This window comes from Heptranchias perlo, chromosome 27 (assembly GCF_035084215.1).
Source record: "Heptranchias perlo isolate sHepPer1 chromosome 27, sHepPer1.hap1, whole genome shotgun sequence".
NCBI classification, from domain to species: domain Eukaryota; kingdom Metazoa; phylum Chordata; class Chondrichthyes; order Hexanchiformes; family Hexanchidae; genus Heptranchias; species Heptranchias perlo.
Genome location: NC_090351.1, coordinates 38,568,320 through 38,587,133, shown reverse-complemented (window position 1 = coordinate 38,587,133; position 18,814 = coordinate 38,568,320). Strand labels below are relative to the sequence as shown.

At 45.9% G+C, this 18,814-nt stretch overlaps 1 protein-coding gene and 1 long non-coding RNA gene across 3 annotated transcripts in view; one reads left to right on the top strand and one right to left on the bottom strand.

The window, feature by feature from the left end:
* Positions 1 to 7,354: 7,354 nt before the first annotated feature.
* The window catches only part of LOC137344604 (uncharacterized), a 47,284-nt gene continuing 35,824 nt past the window's right edge, over positions 7,355 to 18,814 (top strand). The window contains exons 1-2 of the long non-coding RNA XR_010968405.1: positions 7,355 to 7,475; positions 10,580 to 10,757. This is a non-coding gene — a long non-coding RNA (uncharacterized lncRNA). The remainder of the gene's footprint in view (positions 7,476 to 10,579; positions 10,758 to 18,814) is intronic.
* Positions 17,297 to 18,814, bottom strand: part of wnt2bb (wingless-type MMTV integration site family, member 2Bb) — a 55,647-nt gene continuing 54,129 nt past the window's right edge. For both annotated transcript variants that reach the window (XM_068007683.1, XM_068007684.1), the window contains one exon: positions 17,297 to 18,494. In XM_068007683.1, coding sequence (XP_067863784.1) covers positions 18,265 to 18,494 — 230 coding nt within the window. In that variant the 3' untranslated portion in view covers positions 17,297 to 18,264. The remainder of the gene's footprint in view (positions 18,495 to 18,814) is intronic.

Genomic DNA, 18,814 nt, shown 5'->3' with positions numbered 1-18,814 from the left:
TCCAACCCAGTGGGAATCTCAACACATTCCAATCCACTGGGAATCTCAACCCATTCCAAACCCAATGGGAATCTCAACACATTCCAATCCACTGGGAATCTCAACCCATTCCAACCCACCGGGAATCTCAACACATTCCAATCCACTGGGAATCTCAACCCATTCCAACCCACCGGGAATCTCGACACATTCCAACCCACCGGGAATCTCGACACATTCCAACCCAGTGGGAATCTCAACCCATTCCAAACCCAATGGGAATCTCAACCCATTCCAACCCACCGGGAATCTCGACACATTCCAACCCACCGGGAATCTCGACACATTCCAACCCACAGGGAATCTCGACACATTCCAACCCACCGGGAATCTCAACCCATTCCAACCCACCGGGAATCTCGACACATTCCAACCCACCGGGAATCTCAACACATTCCAATCCACCAGGAGTCTCAACACATTCCAATCCACCGGGAATCTCAACCCATTCCAATCCACTGGGAATCTCAACCCACCGGGAATCTCAACACATTCCAACCCAATGGGAATCTCAACTCATTCCAAACCACTGGGAATCTCAACCCATTCCAATCCACTGGGAATCTCAACTCATTCCAACCCACCGGGAATCTCAACTCATTCCAACCCATTGGCAATCTCAACTCATTCCAACCCACCGGGAATCTCAACACATTCCAACCGACTGGGAATCTCAACCCATTCCAATCCACTGGGAATCTCAACACATTCCAACCCACCGGGAATCTCAACACATTCCAACCCACCGGGAATCTCAACACATTCCAACCCACCGGGAATCTCAACACATTCCAAACCACCGGGAATCTCAACACATTCCAACCCACCGGGAATCTCAACACATTCCAAACCACCGGGAATCTCAACACATTCCAACCCACTGGGAACCCCAACACATTCCAAACCACTGAGAACCACAGAAAATTCCATAGCACCATCGGTCCGTCCCAGTGAAAACTGCTTCGGGGAGCAGAGTGGATTGAGTTCCACTGGGGCAGCATCTCTGCCCATCCTGGTCTTCCAATTACCACCCTAAAATTGGGCGGAAAATCCAGACTCGAGTACGAAGAATGTGCGACGTGTAGGAAGGAGGGGCGGCGGACGGTCGGAGAGTTTACATGTCGAACCATAATCCCTTAGTGACTCAAGGCCTTCATCAGAGGAGGGGAGAAAATTAGGGGAGGAGATTCGCTCGGAAACCCACAGCCATGTGCCATCGTGTCAAGACTGTGTGTGTGTGTGTATGGCCTGAAATATATCAAGAGATTAGAATGGATCTGTTGTGGATTTCTTTATCAGCTATTGTAAAAGTAAACACTGGCTAGGTCATAATTACCTGGATTTTTTTTTAAAGTTACAGGTTGTTGCCATGGAATAGCATGCTTGCAAAACAAAATCAGTAGGAAAAACCGTGAGAGCTGGAAATACACAGCAGTTCGGTCCACATTTGAGAGCCTGCGACTATTGTCCGTTTGGAAGGAAGCAATATCTACCAGTTTTTGAAATGCATCGCTTCAGACAGAGTACGGTGAAATCTTTTGCCCAAAGGGAGGGGTCAAAGGGCCACATAACAAGTCATTACTGAGAGCCGTGCGCAGCCCCTGTTTTATGGGATGTGTGTGGCTTTTCTCACTAGTCTGTTTTGCTTGAGGGGGCTTATTGTGATCTGCTCTTTCCCCATGTGCTCTCCCTCTGGTTGCTGGTCATTCCAGGGTTTCCTAATTGTGCTGCTGCTGTGAATATTCCAAATTGTTCTCGTATGTTGTAATTGTGCGGTGGTACTTTTTTGCATTTTTTGTCTCTGATCATGAAAAATGTGGGCGGCTGTTTCTTTTCATTTCTTTCCCTCCCGCTCGCCCGCCCGTTCCCCTCTAATCGTTTCCCCCCCCCTGCACGCAGCTCACCAGATGTGCGGAGTGAATGAAAAGCAAAAAAAGTTTTAGATTTGCGGTATTTTCAAATGCTGTCCTTTATTTTTTTAAAAACAAAGGGGTGAATTTTCCAGTCGGTAAACAGTCGGCAGCTGATCGATTGCCCGTTTTACACTCCGTCCGACTTCAATGGGAATGAAAATCAGACAGGTTGTTAACCGGGCGACCCATCTGTCACTATTTCCCGTTTCGCGCCTCCCTCCCACCCCGGGGTAAAAGTCAATATCACCTCCCACAAAGAGTTTTATTTGATCATTTTCTCTCCGGTACTGTAAGCGGTAGCTTGCGCTGTGATCGGTTTCATGTCACCGTATCTCACACAGACCATTCTTCACATGTAAGCCCCAGGTAATGAGAAATAAGAAAGAATGAGAGGGAGGGAGGAAGAAAGAAAGCAGACTTGCATTTATATAGCGCCTTTCACGACCTCAGGATGTCTCAAACCACTTTAAAGCCAATGAAGTACTTTTTGAAGTGTGGTCACTGTTGCAATATAGACAACACGGCAGTCAATTTGCGCACAGCAAGATCCCACAAAGAGCAATGTGATAGTGACCAGATAATGTTTTTTTTTAGCAATGTTGGTTGATTTATAAATATTGGCCAGGACACCGGGGAGAACTCTCCTGCTGCTCTGCGAAATCGTGCCATGGGATCTTTTACGGTCACCTGAGAGGGCGGACAGGGCCTCGGTTTAACGCATCATCGGAAAGATGGCACCTCCGACAGTGCAGCACTCCCTCAGTACTGCACTGGGAGTGTCAGCCTGGAATGGGACTTGAACCAGTGATTTCTATAGTGGCAAGTAACATTCGCGCCAGACAAGTGCCAGGCAATGACCATCTCCAACAAGAGAGAGTCTAACTACCTCCCCTTGACATTCAACGGCATTACCATCGCCGAATCCCCCACCATCAACATCCTGGGGGTCACCATTGACCAGAAACTTAACTGGACCAGCCATATAAATACTGTGGCTATGAGAGCAGGTCAGAGGCTGGGTATTCTGCGGCGAGTGACTCACCTCCTGACTCCCCACAGCCTTTCCACCATCTACAAGACACAAGTCAGGAGTGTGATGGAATACTCTCCACTTGCTTGGATGAGTGCAGCTCCAACAATACTCAAGAAGCTCGACACCATCCAGGATAAAGCAGCCCGCTTGATTGGCACCCCATCCACCACCCTAAACATTCACTCCCTTCACCACCGGCGCACAGTGGCTGCAGTGTGTACCATGCACAGGATGCACTGCAGCAACTCGCCAAGGCTTCTTCGACAGCACCTTCCAAACCCGCGACCTCTACCACCTAGAAGGACAAGAGCAGCAGGCACATGGGAACAACACCACCTGCACGTTCCCCTCCAAGTCACACACCATCCCGACTTGGAAATGTATCGCCGTTCCTTCATCGTCGCTGGGTCAAAATCCTGGAACTCCCTTCCTAACAGCACTGTGGGAGAACCTTCACCACACGGACTGCAGCGGTTCAAGAAGGCGGCTCATCACCACCTTCTCAAGGGCAATTAGGGATGGGCAATAAATGCCGGCCTCGCCAGCGACGCCCATATCCCATGAACGAATAAAAAAAATGTACTAAACCAACCAGTGAAATCAGTGATTACTGGTTTCATTCAGCACATGGTGATTGGGTGAGAAAGACCGTAAGTATAGATGATGGAAATTCACATATCATGGAGGGTGTGTAGAGTCGGACAGGGGCGGGGGTTTGGGGGATGGGTGGCACTGTGGGAAGACGATTGTACTTGACCTTCTTAGCTCTGTTGTCAGTCATTTGATGAGCTGAAAATGCATAAGAATAGTAACAGGAGGAGCTATTTCAGTTAATGCCAGCAGTCTATGTACTGATGGTGTCAGTAATAGGTCAGGTCCAGTGCAGAGAGATAAGCTCCTGAATTATTTTTAATATCACAGCCCCCACTCCCACCCCCCATTTATCCTGACATCTGTTTGCCAAACTCAAAGCTTGTCTCCCACGTACCACACATTTATTTTAATTAGATCATTAAAGGGAAAGGTTGGCAATAACTTAATATCTCATTGATATTGTGCCTTTAACGGGGAGAGAAACATCCCAACACGTTTAATCAGAGGCGTGAGGAAAATAGAGGCTGAGCCAAAGAATAAATAAATGTGACATGCATTTATTGCGCCTTCCACAACCTCAAGATGTCCCAAAGTGCTTTAGAGCCAATAAAGTATTTTTGAAGTGGTCGAGATTAGGGGGCGTGGTCAAAGAGGTGGGTTTGAAGGGAGAGGGAGTTGGAGAGGCAGATGTGTTTAAAGAAAGAGCGAGCTTGTATTTACACAGCGTCTTTCACCTCAGGGCATCCCAAATCGCTTCACAGGCAATAAAGTCCTTCTGAGGTGTAGTCACTGTTGTAATGTGGGAAACGTGGCGGCCAATTTGCGCATAGCAAGCTCCCACAAACAGCAATGAGATAATGACCTATTTTTTAGTCATGTTGGTTGAGGGATAAATATTATCCAGGACAATATTCCCTTAAGGAAGGCCATTCCAGAGACTGGGTTTTAGCTGGCTGAAAGCAAAGCCACTAATAGTGGGGTGAAAGAAGGGGGGTGCACAGGAGGCCAGAGTCAGAGGAACAGAAAGTGCGGAGAGGGGGGTGGGGGAGGGGTTGCGGAGGTTACAGAGATAGGGAGGGGCGAGGCCGTGGAGGGGTTTAAAAACAAGGATAAGGGCCCAGAATTTCCATGGTAATTTCACCGGAGGTGCGGCAGCGACCCATGTATGCATATAAATGGGGATGTTAAGCCATACTTACGGCGAAGTTATGGTGGTGGAGTGGGAGCTGCTCCGAGGAAATTTCTGGCCAAGAATTTTGAATTTGACGTGCTGGGCGAACTGTGATCAACGTGGGTCGGTGAGGACAGCAGCCATGGGGCAAGTGGGACTTGATGCAGGAATAGTATACATAGAATTACATAGAATGTACCGCACAGAAACAGGCCATTTGACCCAAAAGGCCCATGCCGGTCTTTATCCTTCACATGAGCCACCTCCCTCCCTACTTCATCTAACCCCATTGCATATCCTTTTATTCCTTTCTCCCTCATGTGTTTATCCAGCTTCTCCTTAAATGCATCTATGCTAATTGCCTCAACTACTCGTGGTAACGAGTTCCACATTCTAACCATTCTCTGGATAAAGAAGTTTCTCCTGAATTCCCTATTGGATTTATTAGTGACTATCTTATATTTATGGCCCCTAGTTCTGGACTCCCCTGCAAGTGGAAACATCTTCTCCACGTCTACCCTATCGCTCAGAGAGAGATTGGTTGTTGTGTACCGTGAAACCTGCTGACAAAACTTCATTACATTCAGACATGTTTTAAAAGTGAATGGGATTCATATAATTTGAATGAAATGAGAGAGAGAGAGCCAAAAAAGTGGGAAAAAAAAGGAGAGATCAATTGGAAGAAAGCAAAGAGTGAAAGAAAGGAGGGAGGGATGGAACAAGAGCTTGGAAATTTACACACCAATGCATAGGAACATTGGGATCAGGAGTTGGCCATTCAGCCCCTCGATCCTGTTCCGCCATTCAATTAGATCACGGCTGATCTGTACCTCAACTCCATTTTGCCGCCTTTGCTCCAGATCCCTTGATACCCTCACCCAACAAGAATCTGCGGATCGCAAAGTTTCAATTGACCGCCGGCATCCACAGCCTTTTGGGGAGGGAGTTCCAGATTGCCACCATCCTTTTGTGTAAAAGTGCTTCCTGACTTCACTCCTGAATGGACTAGCTCTAATTTTAAGATTGTGCCCCAAAGTAGCAAAGGTTTTTGTAAACACATTTGGGAAAAGAACCATTAAGGAAGCAACAGGGTCGCTCAGAAATGAGCATGGTGCGATTAGTATGGTAAGTAAGGAAATGACAGAATTGCTTATTGAATACTTTGCTTCAGTATTTACAGCGGGGAATGAAAGAAGCCTTCAAAGGCTTGAGGATGAGGAATAGAAGTGCAACCAACGGGTACACGTAGCGGGAAGGAAATGGCTCCTAAGGGATGGAGAACGCTCAAAATTTATAAGTGCCCAGGGCCAGATGGTATGCACCTGAGGATAACAAAGGGATTAATCATGGTTTTGTCATAATTCAGGAGCTGTGCCAGAGAACTAGAGGAAATGTTACACATGATCAAAAATGGGGAAAGGAACAAGATAGGCAATTCATAGCCGCTTAGCTTTTTGCCAGTAACAGGAGAATTACTAGAGACCGGGGCTAAAAGGGTTAAATTACAAAGACAGGTTGCATAGACTAGGCTTTTATTCCCTTGAGTGTAGAAGATTAAGGGGTGATCTAATTGAGGTGTTTAAGATGATTAAAGGAGTGGATAGGGTAGATAGAGAGAAACTATTTCCTCTGGTGGGGGAAATCCAGAACAAGGAGGCATAACCTTAAAATTAGAGTTAGGCCATTCAGGGCTGATGTCAGGAAGCACTTCCTCACACAAAGGGTAGTGGAAATCTGGAACTTTCTCCCCCAAAAAGTTGTTGAGGCCGGGGGTCAATTGAAAATTTCAAAATCTGAGATTGATGGATTTTTGTTAGGCGAGGGTATTAAGGGTTACGGAACCAAGGCGGGTAAATGGAGTTAAGATACAGATCAGCCATGATTGAACTTAATTGCGGAACAGGCTCGAGGGGCTGAATGGCCTCCTCCTGCTCCTATGTTCCTAAGTAAGCGACAGATGCAGTTTAATACAGGAACATGTTAGGGAGGGGAGTGAGAATAAAGAATGGAAATATACATCTGAAATGGTACATTTCTCAATGCAGAGGATGAGAAAAGGAGGCAGATGCACAGATACCGAGTTCCTTAAAAGTGAGTGAAGAATAAATAAAAGCCATTAAGAAGGGAAGTAGGATTTTGGGGTTCATATAAAAAGAAATTGAATAGAAAAGCAAAGAGGTCACAATGACCCTATACAAAAGCACAGTTAGGCCACATCTGGAGTACTGTGTGCAGTTCTGGGCCCCTCACTATAGAAGGGAGAGAGCGCACCAGAGATTTACCAGGATGTTAGCGGGTGTGAGGGGTCAGAGTTACGAGAAAAGACTAGAGCAACTATTACCTCAAAATGAGAAGGGTGGGGGTGGGGGTGGGGGGTTGGGAAGGATGGGGGGTGGAATTTGATATAGAGGTGTTCAAAATAATAACAGCAGGAGACAAGTTAAACATAGATCGAGGAGCAAAGGCAAAAGGCCATGATTTCACGAAAATCAGTGGAATCGTAAAGGGGGAGATTAGAAGAAAGCTTTTCAATGCAAAGAGTAACTGAAATGTGGAAAGCTTTGAAACCAGATGCAATCGAGGCTTAATTGATTTCAGGATTGAAAGACAAGTCCTGGATAATTCTTTAAAGAAGAATATAAAAGGGTCAGAGGAGAAAGCATGAAAATGGAACCGTGTAGAATCAGCCCCCCACCACCCCGAGAGGGGCGCTAATTTATCACAGGTAAGACGGGCCGAATGGCCTCCTCCTGTTGTAAAGATTTCGAAGTTTCTAAAAGTTTTGTATCTTAAAAAAAAAAATTCTTATGCTCTCTTTGTGCCTAACTGTGGCTGTTTGTCAAAAATGTAATTTTTCGAAATGTAAAATTGCCAAGAGATGCTCGCTATCCATTAGGCTGTTCCATGAGGCTCATTGAGATTGGATTTACTGCTGTCCTGCCGTGGGCGTTGGTTTGCTAGGAGCAGGGGGGAAAGCTTCTACATCAATTAACAAGCTGAAGCCTCCCCACTGGGGGACAATTCATATTGAAGTTCCTTTTCAGTATCTATCGCATAAGAATTATTAGGAACTGGAAATAGACCATTTGGCCCAACAAGCCCATCCCTTTTCTATTGATTGATGTGAATCAGCAGACGTTTCTCCCCCCCCCCGTTAAACCTCACGCAGAGATCTCTGAAGTTTAAACGTCCCCATAAATCTGGTCTCTCGGCAGCTGCAGCGTTCCCTGGCGTTTGATTTGTCAGCCTAGGCCCTAAGCTCTGGAATTCCCTCCCTAAACCTCTCCACCTCGCTCTCATCATTTAAGACGCTCCTTAAAACCTACCTCTTTGACCAAGCTTTTGGGTCACCTGTCCTAATATCTCCTTATGTGGCTCGGTGTCAAATTTTGTTTGATAATCGCTCCTGTGAAGCACCTGGGGATGTTTGTACTATGTTAAAGGCGCTATATAAATGCAAGTTGTTGTTGTTTGGTCTACACATTTGTGAGTTGGATCTATTGTTTGCACTCCCAACGTAAACTCACCAGGCAGTGCTACACTGTCAAAACCTGCCAGGCTACACTCCCTTATAATCATAAAATGCATCCCCCCACCCTACCCCCCCCCACTCCCCCCTTCCCCCCACTCCCCCCCCTCCCCTCCCACCCCCCCACTCCCAGTCCCACCTCCAGATAATGCAGTTAGCCCAAACAGAACAGTAACTACACCCAGAAGCTGGCAGCAAGATGTTTACTGAATAATTTGCTGTGCGTACTGTTTTTTTTTATTGATCTGAAACATGCACTGGAGAATTTTATGTGCTTCAGTTTGTTGTAGTCGTTTGATTGCAATGGAAGATTTTCTGGTTTTGGAAATGTAAATTGCTTCGTTCTGTTACTGGCTTTTTTTTGTGGGGGGGGAATTACAGGGGCGGGGGCTCACTGTTGTTCAGTAGATTGTATTTGATTCCACGAGTCACAAAGTGTGCCGCACAGAAGGACATCCTCTTACAGCCAACAGTTGCATCAAAGTGTTTAGGATTGAATTTAATGGGTTATGAGGTTTTCATTTTGTCTTCACACGATATAGATATTCGCTTAAAACTTTCAGGCTTGTCCACGATTACTACTTTGGGATTTGTTTTTTCAGTTCCATTCCTGCAATAATCTCCCTGTGGAATTTTTTTTATTCTTTCCCTTGACTTGTCTGCGCTCATCGAAGTGAGGGATGTGAGCGGTGGCAGGGATGGAATGGGATGGGAAGTGAAGAGTCGGGTCGGTGGGGGGGGGGGGGGGGGGGAATGGAAAGTTTTCCACTTTGCATGTGTCTGGGACGCTGCCCCTCTTCCCCAACTCCCCAGGCAACTCCGAGGTCAAGACGCAGACAAGAGCTCGGATTGGTCAGCCTCCCAGTGATGCTGTGCGGCAACGTGCACAGACAGGAGAAGCATCTGCTGGGCAACGTCTGAAGCCAGGAAGCCGTCTGGGGAGTGCGTCTCGTCTGGTTGGCTCCAGTCATCATCGTTTTGATTACAGAGGCCGCTTGCTCAATCACATCCACCAGGGCTCCAATGAATGTAGATTCCAGACTCCTGTACCTTGTTAGCAGGCTGTGGTTGTATTGCGCTGGGGGAATGGGGCAATTTGTGGGAGAACGCAGAGGACATGCTTACACTGCTCAGATGCTGGAACAGTTTGGGGTACAAGATTTTGGGTTGTCATGGTAACACAGGGATGACGTGCTCCATGTAATACTCTGGCCTGGAGTGATGGACACATTCCAGATGTCACTCTTAATGCTTCAGTCTTGACACTTAAGTTAGACTTATGGACGCAAGCCCATAGATATAATTGAAGAACACCACCAGAAATCACACCCCATGTATCTGGGGACCAGGTTAGTGGTGTGAAGTGTGGGACAGGCTTTGGGGAGGATGGGGGAATAAGGAAGAAATAAGCCTTGCATCTGTCACATTCCAGATGTCACTCTTAAAATTGCTACACTTTCTGTAACATTTAAATTTGTAACATTTGGCAATTTACACAATACAGTCATTTCATGCTGGGTTCTTCTGACCTGGAGCCAGAAATTTACAATAGCCAAATTTGCCCATTTGGACCACTTCCCCACAGGGAATACTTGAGCAGTGTATATGGAAAGAACCAGGTTAGCAGAAAAACATTATAACTGTGCTCCATGTTGCTCTTTTAAGCTTTACTCGGATAGTTTTCTTGTGCTCATTGACAAGGCCCACTCCTGTAAACCAGCCCCTTGCTGTCTCCAAACAAAATGTGACGCCACGCGTACAATACCTGGTACTGTGGCGGAGCCTAGAGCTCAATCGGAGACACTTTTTACCGTCCTTACCTTATCTCGTTGGATATGATGCAAGTCCACTTATGATCTCCTGGACTTCAGACGGCGGCAGAAGAAACACTCATATCGGACCATGGCTTAAGCTCTAAACTACAAGCAGGTTTATTGAAAGTAAAAGATGGCACAGCAGAGAGAGACAACACAACAGTTTGCATGAGAGGAATTGTGACTCATACAGACCAATGTTTGGAGGTAGGAGGTCAGTGAAGAAACCTCCAGGAATATGTCCAACTAGAGTCGGCAACCCCTGGTCTCAATCCAGGTAAGCTGCCCGCAATAAAGTACTAAATTGACAGTCCCACCTTGGGGTATGAGGATGGCTGTGATAGGGAATGGGAATGGAGTCGCACTTTTGCATTAAAAAAAAATGTTTTGTTCATTTTCTTTGAACACTTTCATTTATTAATTATTAAAAAATTTTGGATATGGGAGAAATGCTGCATGACTAACAGTCAAGTATCATCCAATCAGTGTCGAAGGGTCTCGCCTGGGCAGGAGATGGATGGACGTGTCGGGTGACCAATGGAGGGAGTGTGGAGGCGGGACAGTCAGGTGATGAAACCTCCAGGAATACTTCCAACCAGAGTTGGCAACCCCTAACTAAAGTTGGAGACGGTGTGATGAGCCGTGATTTCAACATGGCGGAGAGGTAGGGAAGAGGGACATCTTGTAAGTAAAAGCAGCTCATTCCACAGGGAAGAGGCCTGTGGTGGGTGATCAAAAAACATAGCTAGTCGTAGAATCATAGAAGGATACAGCACAGGAGGCCATTCGGCCCATCGTGCCAGTGCCGGCTATTTGAAAGAGCTATCCAATTAGTCCCACTCCCCTGCCCTTTCCCCATAGCCCTGCAAATTTTTCCCCCATCAAGTATTTATCCAATTCCCTTTTGAAAGTTACTATTGAATCTGCTTCCACCGCCCTTTCAGGCAGCGCATTCCAGGTTGTTACAACTGATCATTCGAATAAGCTTTGCGATATTAAAGTGTTGCACCTCGAGGGGGTCAGACAGCCTGTGTTTATGTTTACTTTGCCCTGGGTGAGAGCTGATCCTGGGAAGATGCAATTAATGGATTTCTTTCAGGTAAGTGGGGGAGGGACGGGGAGGCCTGTCTAGTGCGGCTGACCCCAGCAAGAGATCGAGTTTCACACCCTCCCAGTGGGCATGCTCATCATCAGAGATCTGACCCACCGACAGGAAGGTTCTCCTCACTTATCTTCATTAGCTCAGTGCCTGCCAGCGATTTACTGCCCGTTTACAAGGGACGGGGAAGGGAGCTAAACTTGAGAAATGTTTTAAAACAGAACAGGTTGCCCAGTGCCTCTGGGTGATTATGTGCACACTTTTTTAAAAAAAAATTCTTTTGTTCTCTAGGAAAGGCATGTGGCGAGTTTTTGCTGCTGACATCTCAGCCAAGGCCCCCTCCCTGCTTCCCATCTCCCCCCCTCCCCAGACGTCCTCTGGCAGAAATACTTAACAGATTTAGGCAAAAGTTGATGAATGAATAACCCCTCCTTCTCAAATGCAGTCATCAATCTTATCTGAGGGATGATTGCCTCAAGCCATCTCTTTCAGTAAACGATGAGCTGAGGGAACATTATAAAGGTGTCAGGTTCCATTTTTTTTTAATCCTTCCAATTTAATTCCAGTTTTCTCTACTCCTATCCCGGAGGTGTTGACTCCTGCTGGTTACGGTTTAATGTTGTTGGCTCCCCTCGGTGCCCAACCCAAATTGGCCATTTTTCATGTGTGAAACTTGCTCGCTGACCTAAATTGGCTCCTGGTCCACCAAAGCCTCGATTTTAAAATTCTCACTCTCGTGTTCCAATCCCTCCAGGGCCTCACCCCCTCCCTATCTCTGTAACCTCCTCCAGCCCTAAAACCCTCCAAGATTTCTGCGTTTGTCCAATTCTGGCCTCTTGCGCATCCCCAATTTCCTTTGCCCCACCATTGGCGGCCATGCCTTCAGCTGCCTAGGCCCTAAGCTCTGGAATTCCCTCCCTAAGCCTCTCCGCCTCTCTCTCCTCCTTTAAGACGCTCCTTAAAACCTACCTCTTTGTTCAAGCTTTTTTGGTCACCTGCCCCAATGTCTCCTTCTTTGGCTTGGTGTCAATATTTGTCTGATAATCGCTCCTGTGGAGTGCCTTGGGGTGTTTTTACTACATTAAAGGCGCTATATAAATGCAACTGGTTGTTGTTGATGGGAGAGCTTGGGCTTGATGGCTGTTTTTCCACAGACAAATTCAGTAAAAGACAAATTCAGCTCATCAAGCCATCCCCTTCCATAGACCACGTCGATTCTACATGTTCAGAAAATTTTCCTAACCTATCGAGTCCCTTGAGGGCAGTGAGTACCCGCGGGCAAAATTGCTGAGAAAGGGAAGTTCAGTGAGATTTTTCCTTAGCCTTCGTGAGTATTCTGGTGAAGATCTGGAATCTGTCCCAATCTGCATCAATCAACGTTTAACATTTACCCAGGAGTACCCGACCTGGGATGTTACACCAGGTACTTCGTAATCTGCGTCTGTAATTACATCCTTCAAAACCCTTTAATCACCTGACATTTATCCAACTCCCACTTAAACCATGTACTCCAGTATTCATTTCGTTTTGGTGGGAGTCCGTTCCTTTAATTGTAGGGGAAACATTTTCCTGGTCTGTGTTTTAAAAAAAAACATGACCAGATACCCTGACAATCTGACCTCTCGTTGCACTTAGAGATGTTTAATATCTGCTTTGTAGGTGTGATGGAAGCTTTCAGTTGTGTTAAATCCGTTTTATACAACAGAATAACTCTTCCTATCCCCATTTAGGAAGGAAATTAGGAACAAGAATAGGCCATTCAGCTCCTCGAACCTGTTCCGCCATTCAATTAGATCATGGATGATCTGAATCTAAATTCCATTTACCCGCCTCGGTTCTGTAACTCTTAATACCCTTGCCTAACAAAAACCTATTGATCTCAGTTTTGAAATTTTCAATTGACCCCCAGCCTCAACAGCTTTTTGGGAAAGAGAGTTCCAGATTTCCACTATGCTTTGTGATGACATTAACCTAGGTGTAACTCTTTTCTTGACCTGCCAAAGCAAAAGCTTTGGTGGGAGAACAGTGGATCTTCTTCCCTGGAAGCCCGGCTCCTCTCCAGCCCCAGGACGAAACTGGAAGAAGCCCAAAGATGGACCATAGGCAACGTTGGGTCTTGTATTTGAGAACACAAGACGTTAGCTTCAATAGAAGTGTTATTTCCTGTCTTATTAAAGTGATTGGTAGGTGTTTGGAATTAGAAAAGCAGTTGGATGTGAGGATGTTACACAGCAGAGAGGTTGATGTGATCAGGGCTAATGCTGCTGCTTGTGGTGCAGCGGACACCTGGTACGATGTTAATTCTGGAGTCAGGCCGGGCTCTTTAAGGTGCTGCAGCCTTGCCCAAAGTGACCAGTAGTTCGGTGGTCATTTCCCATCTCCTCATTTCCCATCTAATTTCTCATCTCCTCAATTTCCCATCTCCTCAATTTCCCATCTCGCCATTTCCCATCTTGCCATTTCCCATGCCGGCCCTGCTTTGAGTTGAGGGGAGCTCTCAATCATCATTAGCTTTGCCTGAAATATCAATTAAGCCTTGAAAGGTCTAATTTTAATAACAAACGGCCTTCTACAGGAACGTAACTTGAACAGGAGCTGCAATTGCAGATTGGAAATGGTTAATAGATGGCCCAAAAAGCTTCCTTTATCTCTACTCACCTTTGTGATAAAGCTAATTTCAGTTAATTGGGACATCCTTTTATAGGAAACTTTTTAAAAAATATGTGTTTTTTGAGGAAACAATTAAATAAATGGGAAAATTCTACAGGGGTATAGTAGTGTAGTGGTGATGTTACTGGACCAGTATTCTAAAGGTATGGACTAATAATCCAGAGAATGTGAGTTCAAATCCTGCCATGTTGAATTCAGCTTAAAAAAAATGGAAATAATAATTTTTTTTAAAGTTGACATCAGTACCAGGAAGCTGTCGGATTGTTATAAAAACCCAACTGGTTCATTAATGCCCTTTAGGCAAGGAAACCTGCGGTCCTTAACTGGCCTGGCCTATATGTGACACTAGTCCCACACCAATGTGGTTGACTCTTAACTGCCCTCTGAAGTGGCCTAGCAAACCCATCTTCTCAAGGGCAACTGGGGATGGGCAATAAATGTCGGCCATGCCAATGATGCCCACATCCCAAGAATGAATAAAAAATAAACATCTCTGCTATGTCCTGATAACCCGCCTTGGTTCCGTAACCCTTAATACCCTTGCCTAACAAAAACCTCAAGGAGACCTTGGGTACTGAGGCCAGTGGAAAAGGTAATTCGAAATACGAGAATCTATGAGGAACAGATAAGGAAATTTAAAAAGAGGAAAAGATAGAGAGTAATTATGAGTCTAAAGTTTCTGTATGTTAAGGAACTAAATATCTGGGCTATTACTGTCATAAGATTATCTTCCCCTGTTTGCCTCACTGACTGGTTAGTGAATATCGGGAGTTCAGTCGTTTGAAGTATTTCAGGACTAAAGCACTGACCTGCTGATAGCACAATATCTGATAGAGACAGTGTTACCATCAGCGGAGCAACAGCACCCAGAACTCAGGCGATACCCTTGCAAGACATCTGTGAAAAAATATTTAACGGAATGACAAGAGAACCAGACTCAACATCCTGAGGCTGAGGTTAGGAGTGGGGGGCATGGAGGAGAGTGGTGGGGAGATATAAAGGGAGAAGAAGATAAACCTGATCGGAGGTAGACGAGGAAGATGATCTCTCACCCACCACAATCCTCTACTCTGCTCAGAGGCTGATGGAGCGAGGAATTTCCCCCTAGGCAGCAGAGAATAGAAGGTCTGATATGTACTGGGTGGTCTGAAATAATGCAAATACCTCCTCACCCTGACCCCACCACCAACAGGCAGTCCCACTGCAATGAATGAGGATGCCCACAGGCTCTATCTCTAGCTCGGTCACTGCGTTCCAGTGACATCGTCTAGCTTTTGTCGCGCATTCAGACTCAACCTGAGCTGCACTTATAACTTGTGAGACATAGAATTACAGAAAAAAACATCATCCTTTTTGTCACTCCTGCCCTCCACCCTATCACAGACTTTCCCCTTTGTTCTTTTCCCCCGTTTCCAGCCCCACCCCACCTCCTTTTTCCCTGGCTCTGCACTTGCTTAAAAACTGTTCTTCTTCCCTCAACCCACCGCAGCAAAACAGACTAACTGGTCATTTATCTCATTGCTGTTTGTGGGATCTTGCTGTGCGCAAATTGTGTGCCTGCATTTGAACTTCAAAACTAATGAATTGGCTGTGTCTTCATGAGGATGTGAAAGGGGCTTTGTAAATGCAATCTATTCCTTCAGTTTTGGAAACTGGGCTGTGAGGGGAATATTGTAACAACCAATGGATACATCAAATAAATTGAATTTTGTATTTTTTCGGGAGGGGGGGGGAGTTAAAGAGTTAATCCCACATTTGGCCAAGAAAAAGCTCATAATAAATGACTTGTAAATTATGAACCCATCTTGTAAACCCGGTATGGGGAAAGGAAATTAATCTCAACTAACCTTAGGCACCATTTATATAAACAGCGTCACCCCAATACAGAACCCCTTATATAAACAGCTCCACCCTAAAACAGAAACCCATTTTACACAGCTTCACCCCAATACAGAACCCCTGATATTAACAACTCCAATCTAATACAGAACCATGTTATATAAACAGCAACATTTAAATAGCGAACTCTTTATATAAACAGCTGCATCCCCACACAGAACCCGTTATATAACAATACAAATGAAAGGGAAAAAGCTGTAAAGCCAGAATTCTGAAGCTTTTACAGAAAATGCTGGAAACGGACAACAGACCAGGCAGTGACAGGACGATCAGACAAGTTAATGTTTCGACCTGAGCCCTTTTTCAGAACTCGGAATTGTTAACCTATCTTCAGATTGAAGAGAGAATTGATTGGTTAACGGCAAATCATCCTTTGATCAGCTTCTGCCTGGTCCCTGGTAGTTTGGGCGTCTCGCAGTATACGGGTGCCTCCGCTCAGAGTGGCATGAAATCAGTGTCTCCCTCCCTACGCCTCTCCCCACGGCAAATAATAGCTTCTCCCAACACCACAGTATGGACCATGTCCGTCTTTCGGATGAGATGTTAAGCTGAGGCCCCGTCTGCCGTCTCAGGTGGATGTAAAAGATCCCAAGAGCAGGGGAGTTCTCCCCGGTGTCCTGGCCAATATTTATCCCTCAACCAACATCACTAAAACAGATTATCTGGTCATTATCACATTGCTGTTTGTGGGATCTTGCTGTGCGCAAATTGGCTGCCAAGTTTCCTACATTACAACAGTGACTACACTTCAAAAGTACTTCATTCCTTCCTTTCTTTAGAACGCCATCTGGCTGTACAGACATGGAAGAAAATCCAGTGAAGAGCAAGTCCATTTTACTCCCCTCCTTTCTGGATGTTCCTTGCTGTTGCTGGGTAAAGTGCCATGGATGCTGGCAGCGGTCTGCAACTTCTTAATGTGTGAACCTTGGTGTTGAGCGTCAGTAGGTCGTTCGGCAGAGAGGTCGTCACCACCATGCCCAATTCTCTCCTCTCCCTACGTGCGCAGTTTCCGGCAGCGGTCACGGGATAGTGAGCGGGAGCACTAATCATGGGAGAGTTTCCTCTCCCCGACCCCAGGAGCGTTGAGCCCAACAATAGCACTTTTACTGTCATCTAGGCTGAGGTCGGCTAACTCGGCACAGACCAGCGACTGAACCTGGGGCTGTAGGTGATAGGAATCAGTACCGTACCAGGTATGGGAACATAGCAACAGGAGTAGGCCCATCATCCCCCTCGAGTCTCTTCCACCATTCTGTTAGATCATGGATGATCTGTACCTCAACTCCATTTCCCCACCTTTGCTCCTTATCCCCCGATACCCTCACCCAACAAAAATCTATTGATCTCAATCTTGAAAATTCCAATGGATCCACAGCCTTTTGGTTCCAGATTTCCATCACCCTTGGTGTGAAAAAATGTCTCCTCATTTCACTCCTAAATGACCTGGCTCTAATTTTAAGATTTTGCCCCCTGCCCTTCTGACTGGGCTACCACAGGAGTCTGAGCTTTAAATACACACGACATGGGCTCTGGCCTAACTTTTTTTGTTTCTTTTTAATTAGAAAAAAAGTTTGTCTGTGAAATTACAAACAAAATACTCAGGTGGGGTGCCTTAAAACTACAGTACGGTGTACAATGCATCTCTTTGCATCAGCTTATGACTGCAGAAACAGCACTCGGAGACTGCCAAATGTTAACATACTGGTAGCATTGTAAGAACTATTACAATATTTTAAAAAAAAACATTCTTAAACCATAAAAAAAAATACAGGTGAGTTGCACTATTGAAATAAGCAGCAGCAAGCCAGAGGTCAACCTTATTGCTTAATCTCTTCACAGACATCCTGTTACAGTTTTGAAGGCTGTAGCTCTTGACATGAGTTCAAATCAACAGATAGATTAATCATAGCCAGATACGTCTCTCTCTCTCTCACTCTCTCTGCTGTCCTCTCGTAGCTAATGTCCATAGTGCAGGGTCGTCTTGTTAATACAGAGTTACACAATTGCCTTCAGAAAGTGCAGGCCCTCGTTTCTTGTACAGAATTCAGCGTCGCAAGATCCTTCTGAACGATCGTTAGGAGGAAGGCAGCAGCTTTTCCCACTTCTTGACGTACCGGGGTGGGGTGGGGGAAACTGGAGAAATTAGTCGGGTGCAGCATGGTGCTACAGGGAGGTCCTGAACACTTTGACAACTATTAGAAGCTGCGCGCTTCACGTTACAAAAAAAAAAGAGTCTCTTGTTCAACAGGGCAGTTGCAAAAAATAACATTGCAAACGGTAAGATTTACGCTTTATATTGCAATTCCCCCTATTGATAAGGAATATGCGAAGGTTTTACTGAACATGTCCAGCGGTTCACCATGGTCCCCCTGGGAGGAGTTGTCCACTCTTTACTGCTTCGCAGGGTATTGATTAAAAGGAAAAAGCCATGCAGCTAAATCTACAACTCCCAAAAAAAAAAATGCCACGCATCGTCCCGATGTTTATTTATTTTTTTTGCGGATCATGTCTGGTCGAGCCAGTCTGCCCGTTTCGGTGCTTTGCAGGTGTGGATGTCCACCGTCTCTCGGCATTCTTTGCACTTGACCGCGCAGCACCACTGGAACTTGCACTCGCACTTGCTGACCCGGGCCACCCGAGTCGTGTCGTGACCCCGCCCGCAGCACATCACCTCGCATCCGTCCGTACCCCGGGAGGACTTGGCACACACCCTCCCCGCGGTGCCCAGAGACCCTGAAAAAAAAAAGAGAAAAAGAAAAGAAAAAACAAAAGGGGAGGGAGGGAGGAGGAAGGAGGAAGGGGAGGAGGAGGGGGGGGGTTTTGCTGCTAAAAGGATGGTAGATGCATTGAGACAAGCAAAGAACATTGCACAGGTGAGACTAGCCTCACTCATTTCCCTTCGCACAAATTCTACCTTAGAGCAGAGAAGATTAAGGGGAGATTTCATAAGGGCTGTTCCAAATCATGAAGGGTTTTGATAGAGTAAATAAGGAGAAACTGTTTCCAGCGGCTGAAGGGTCGGTGACCGGAGGACCCAGATTTAAGGTAATTGG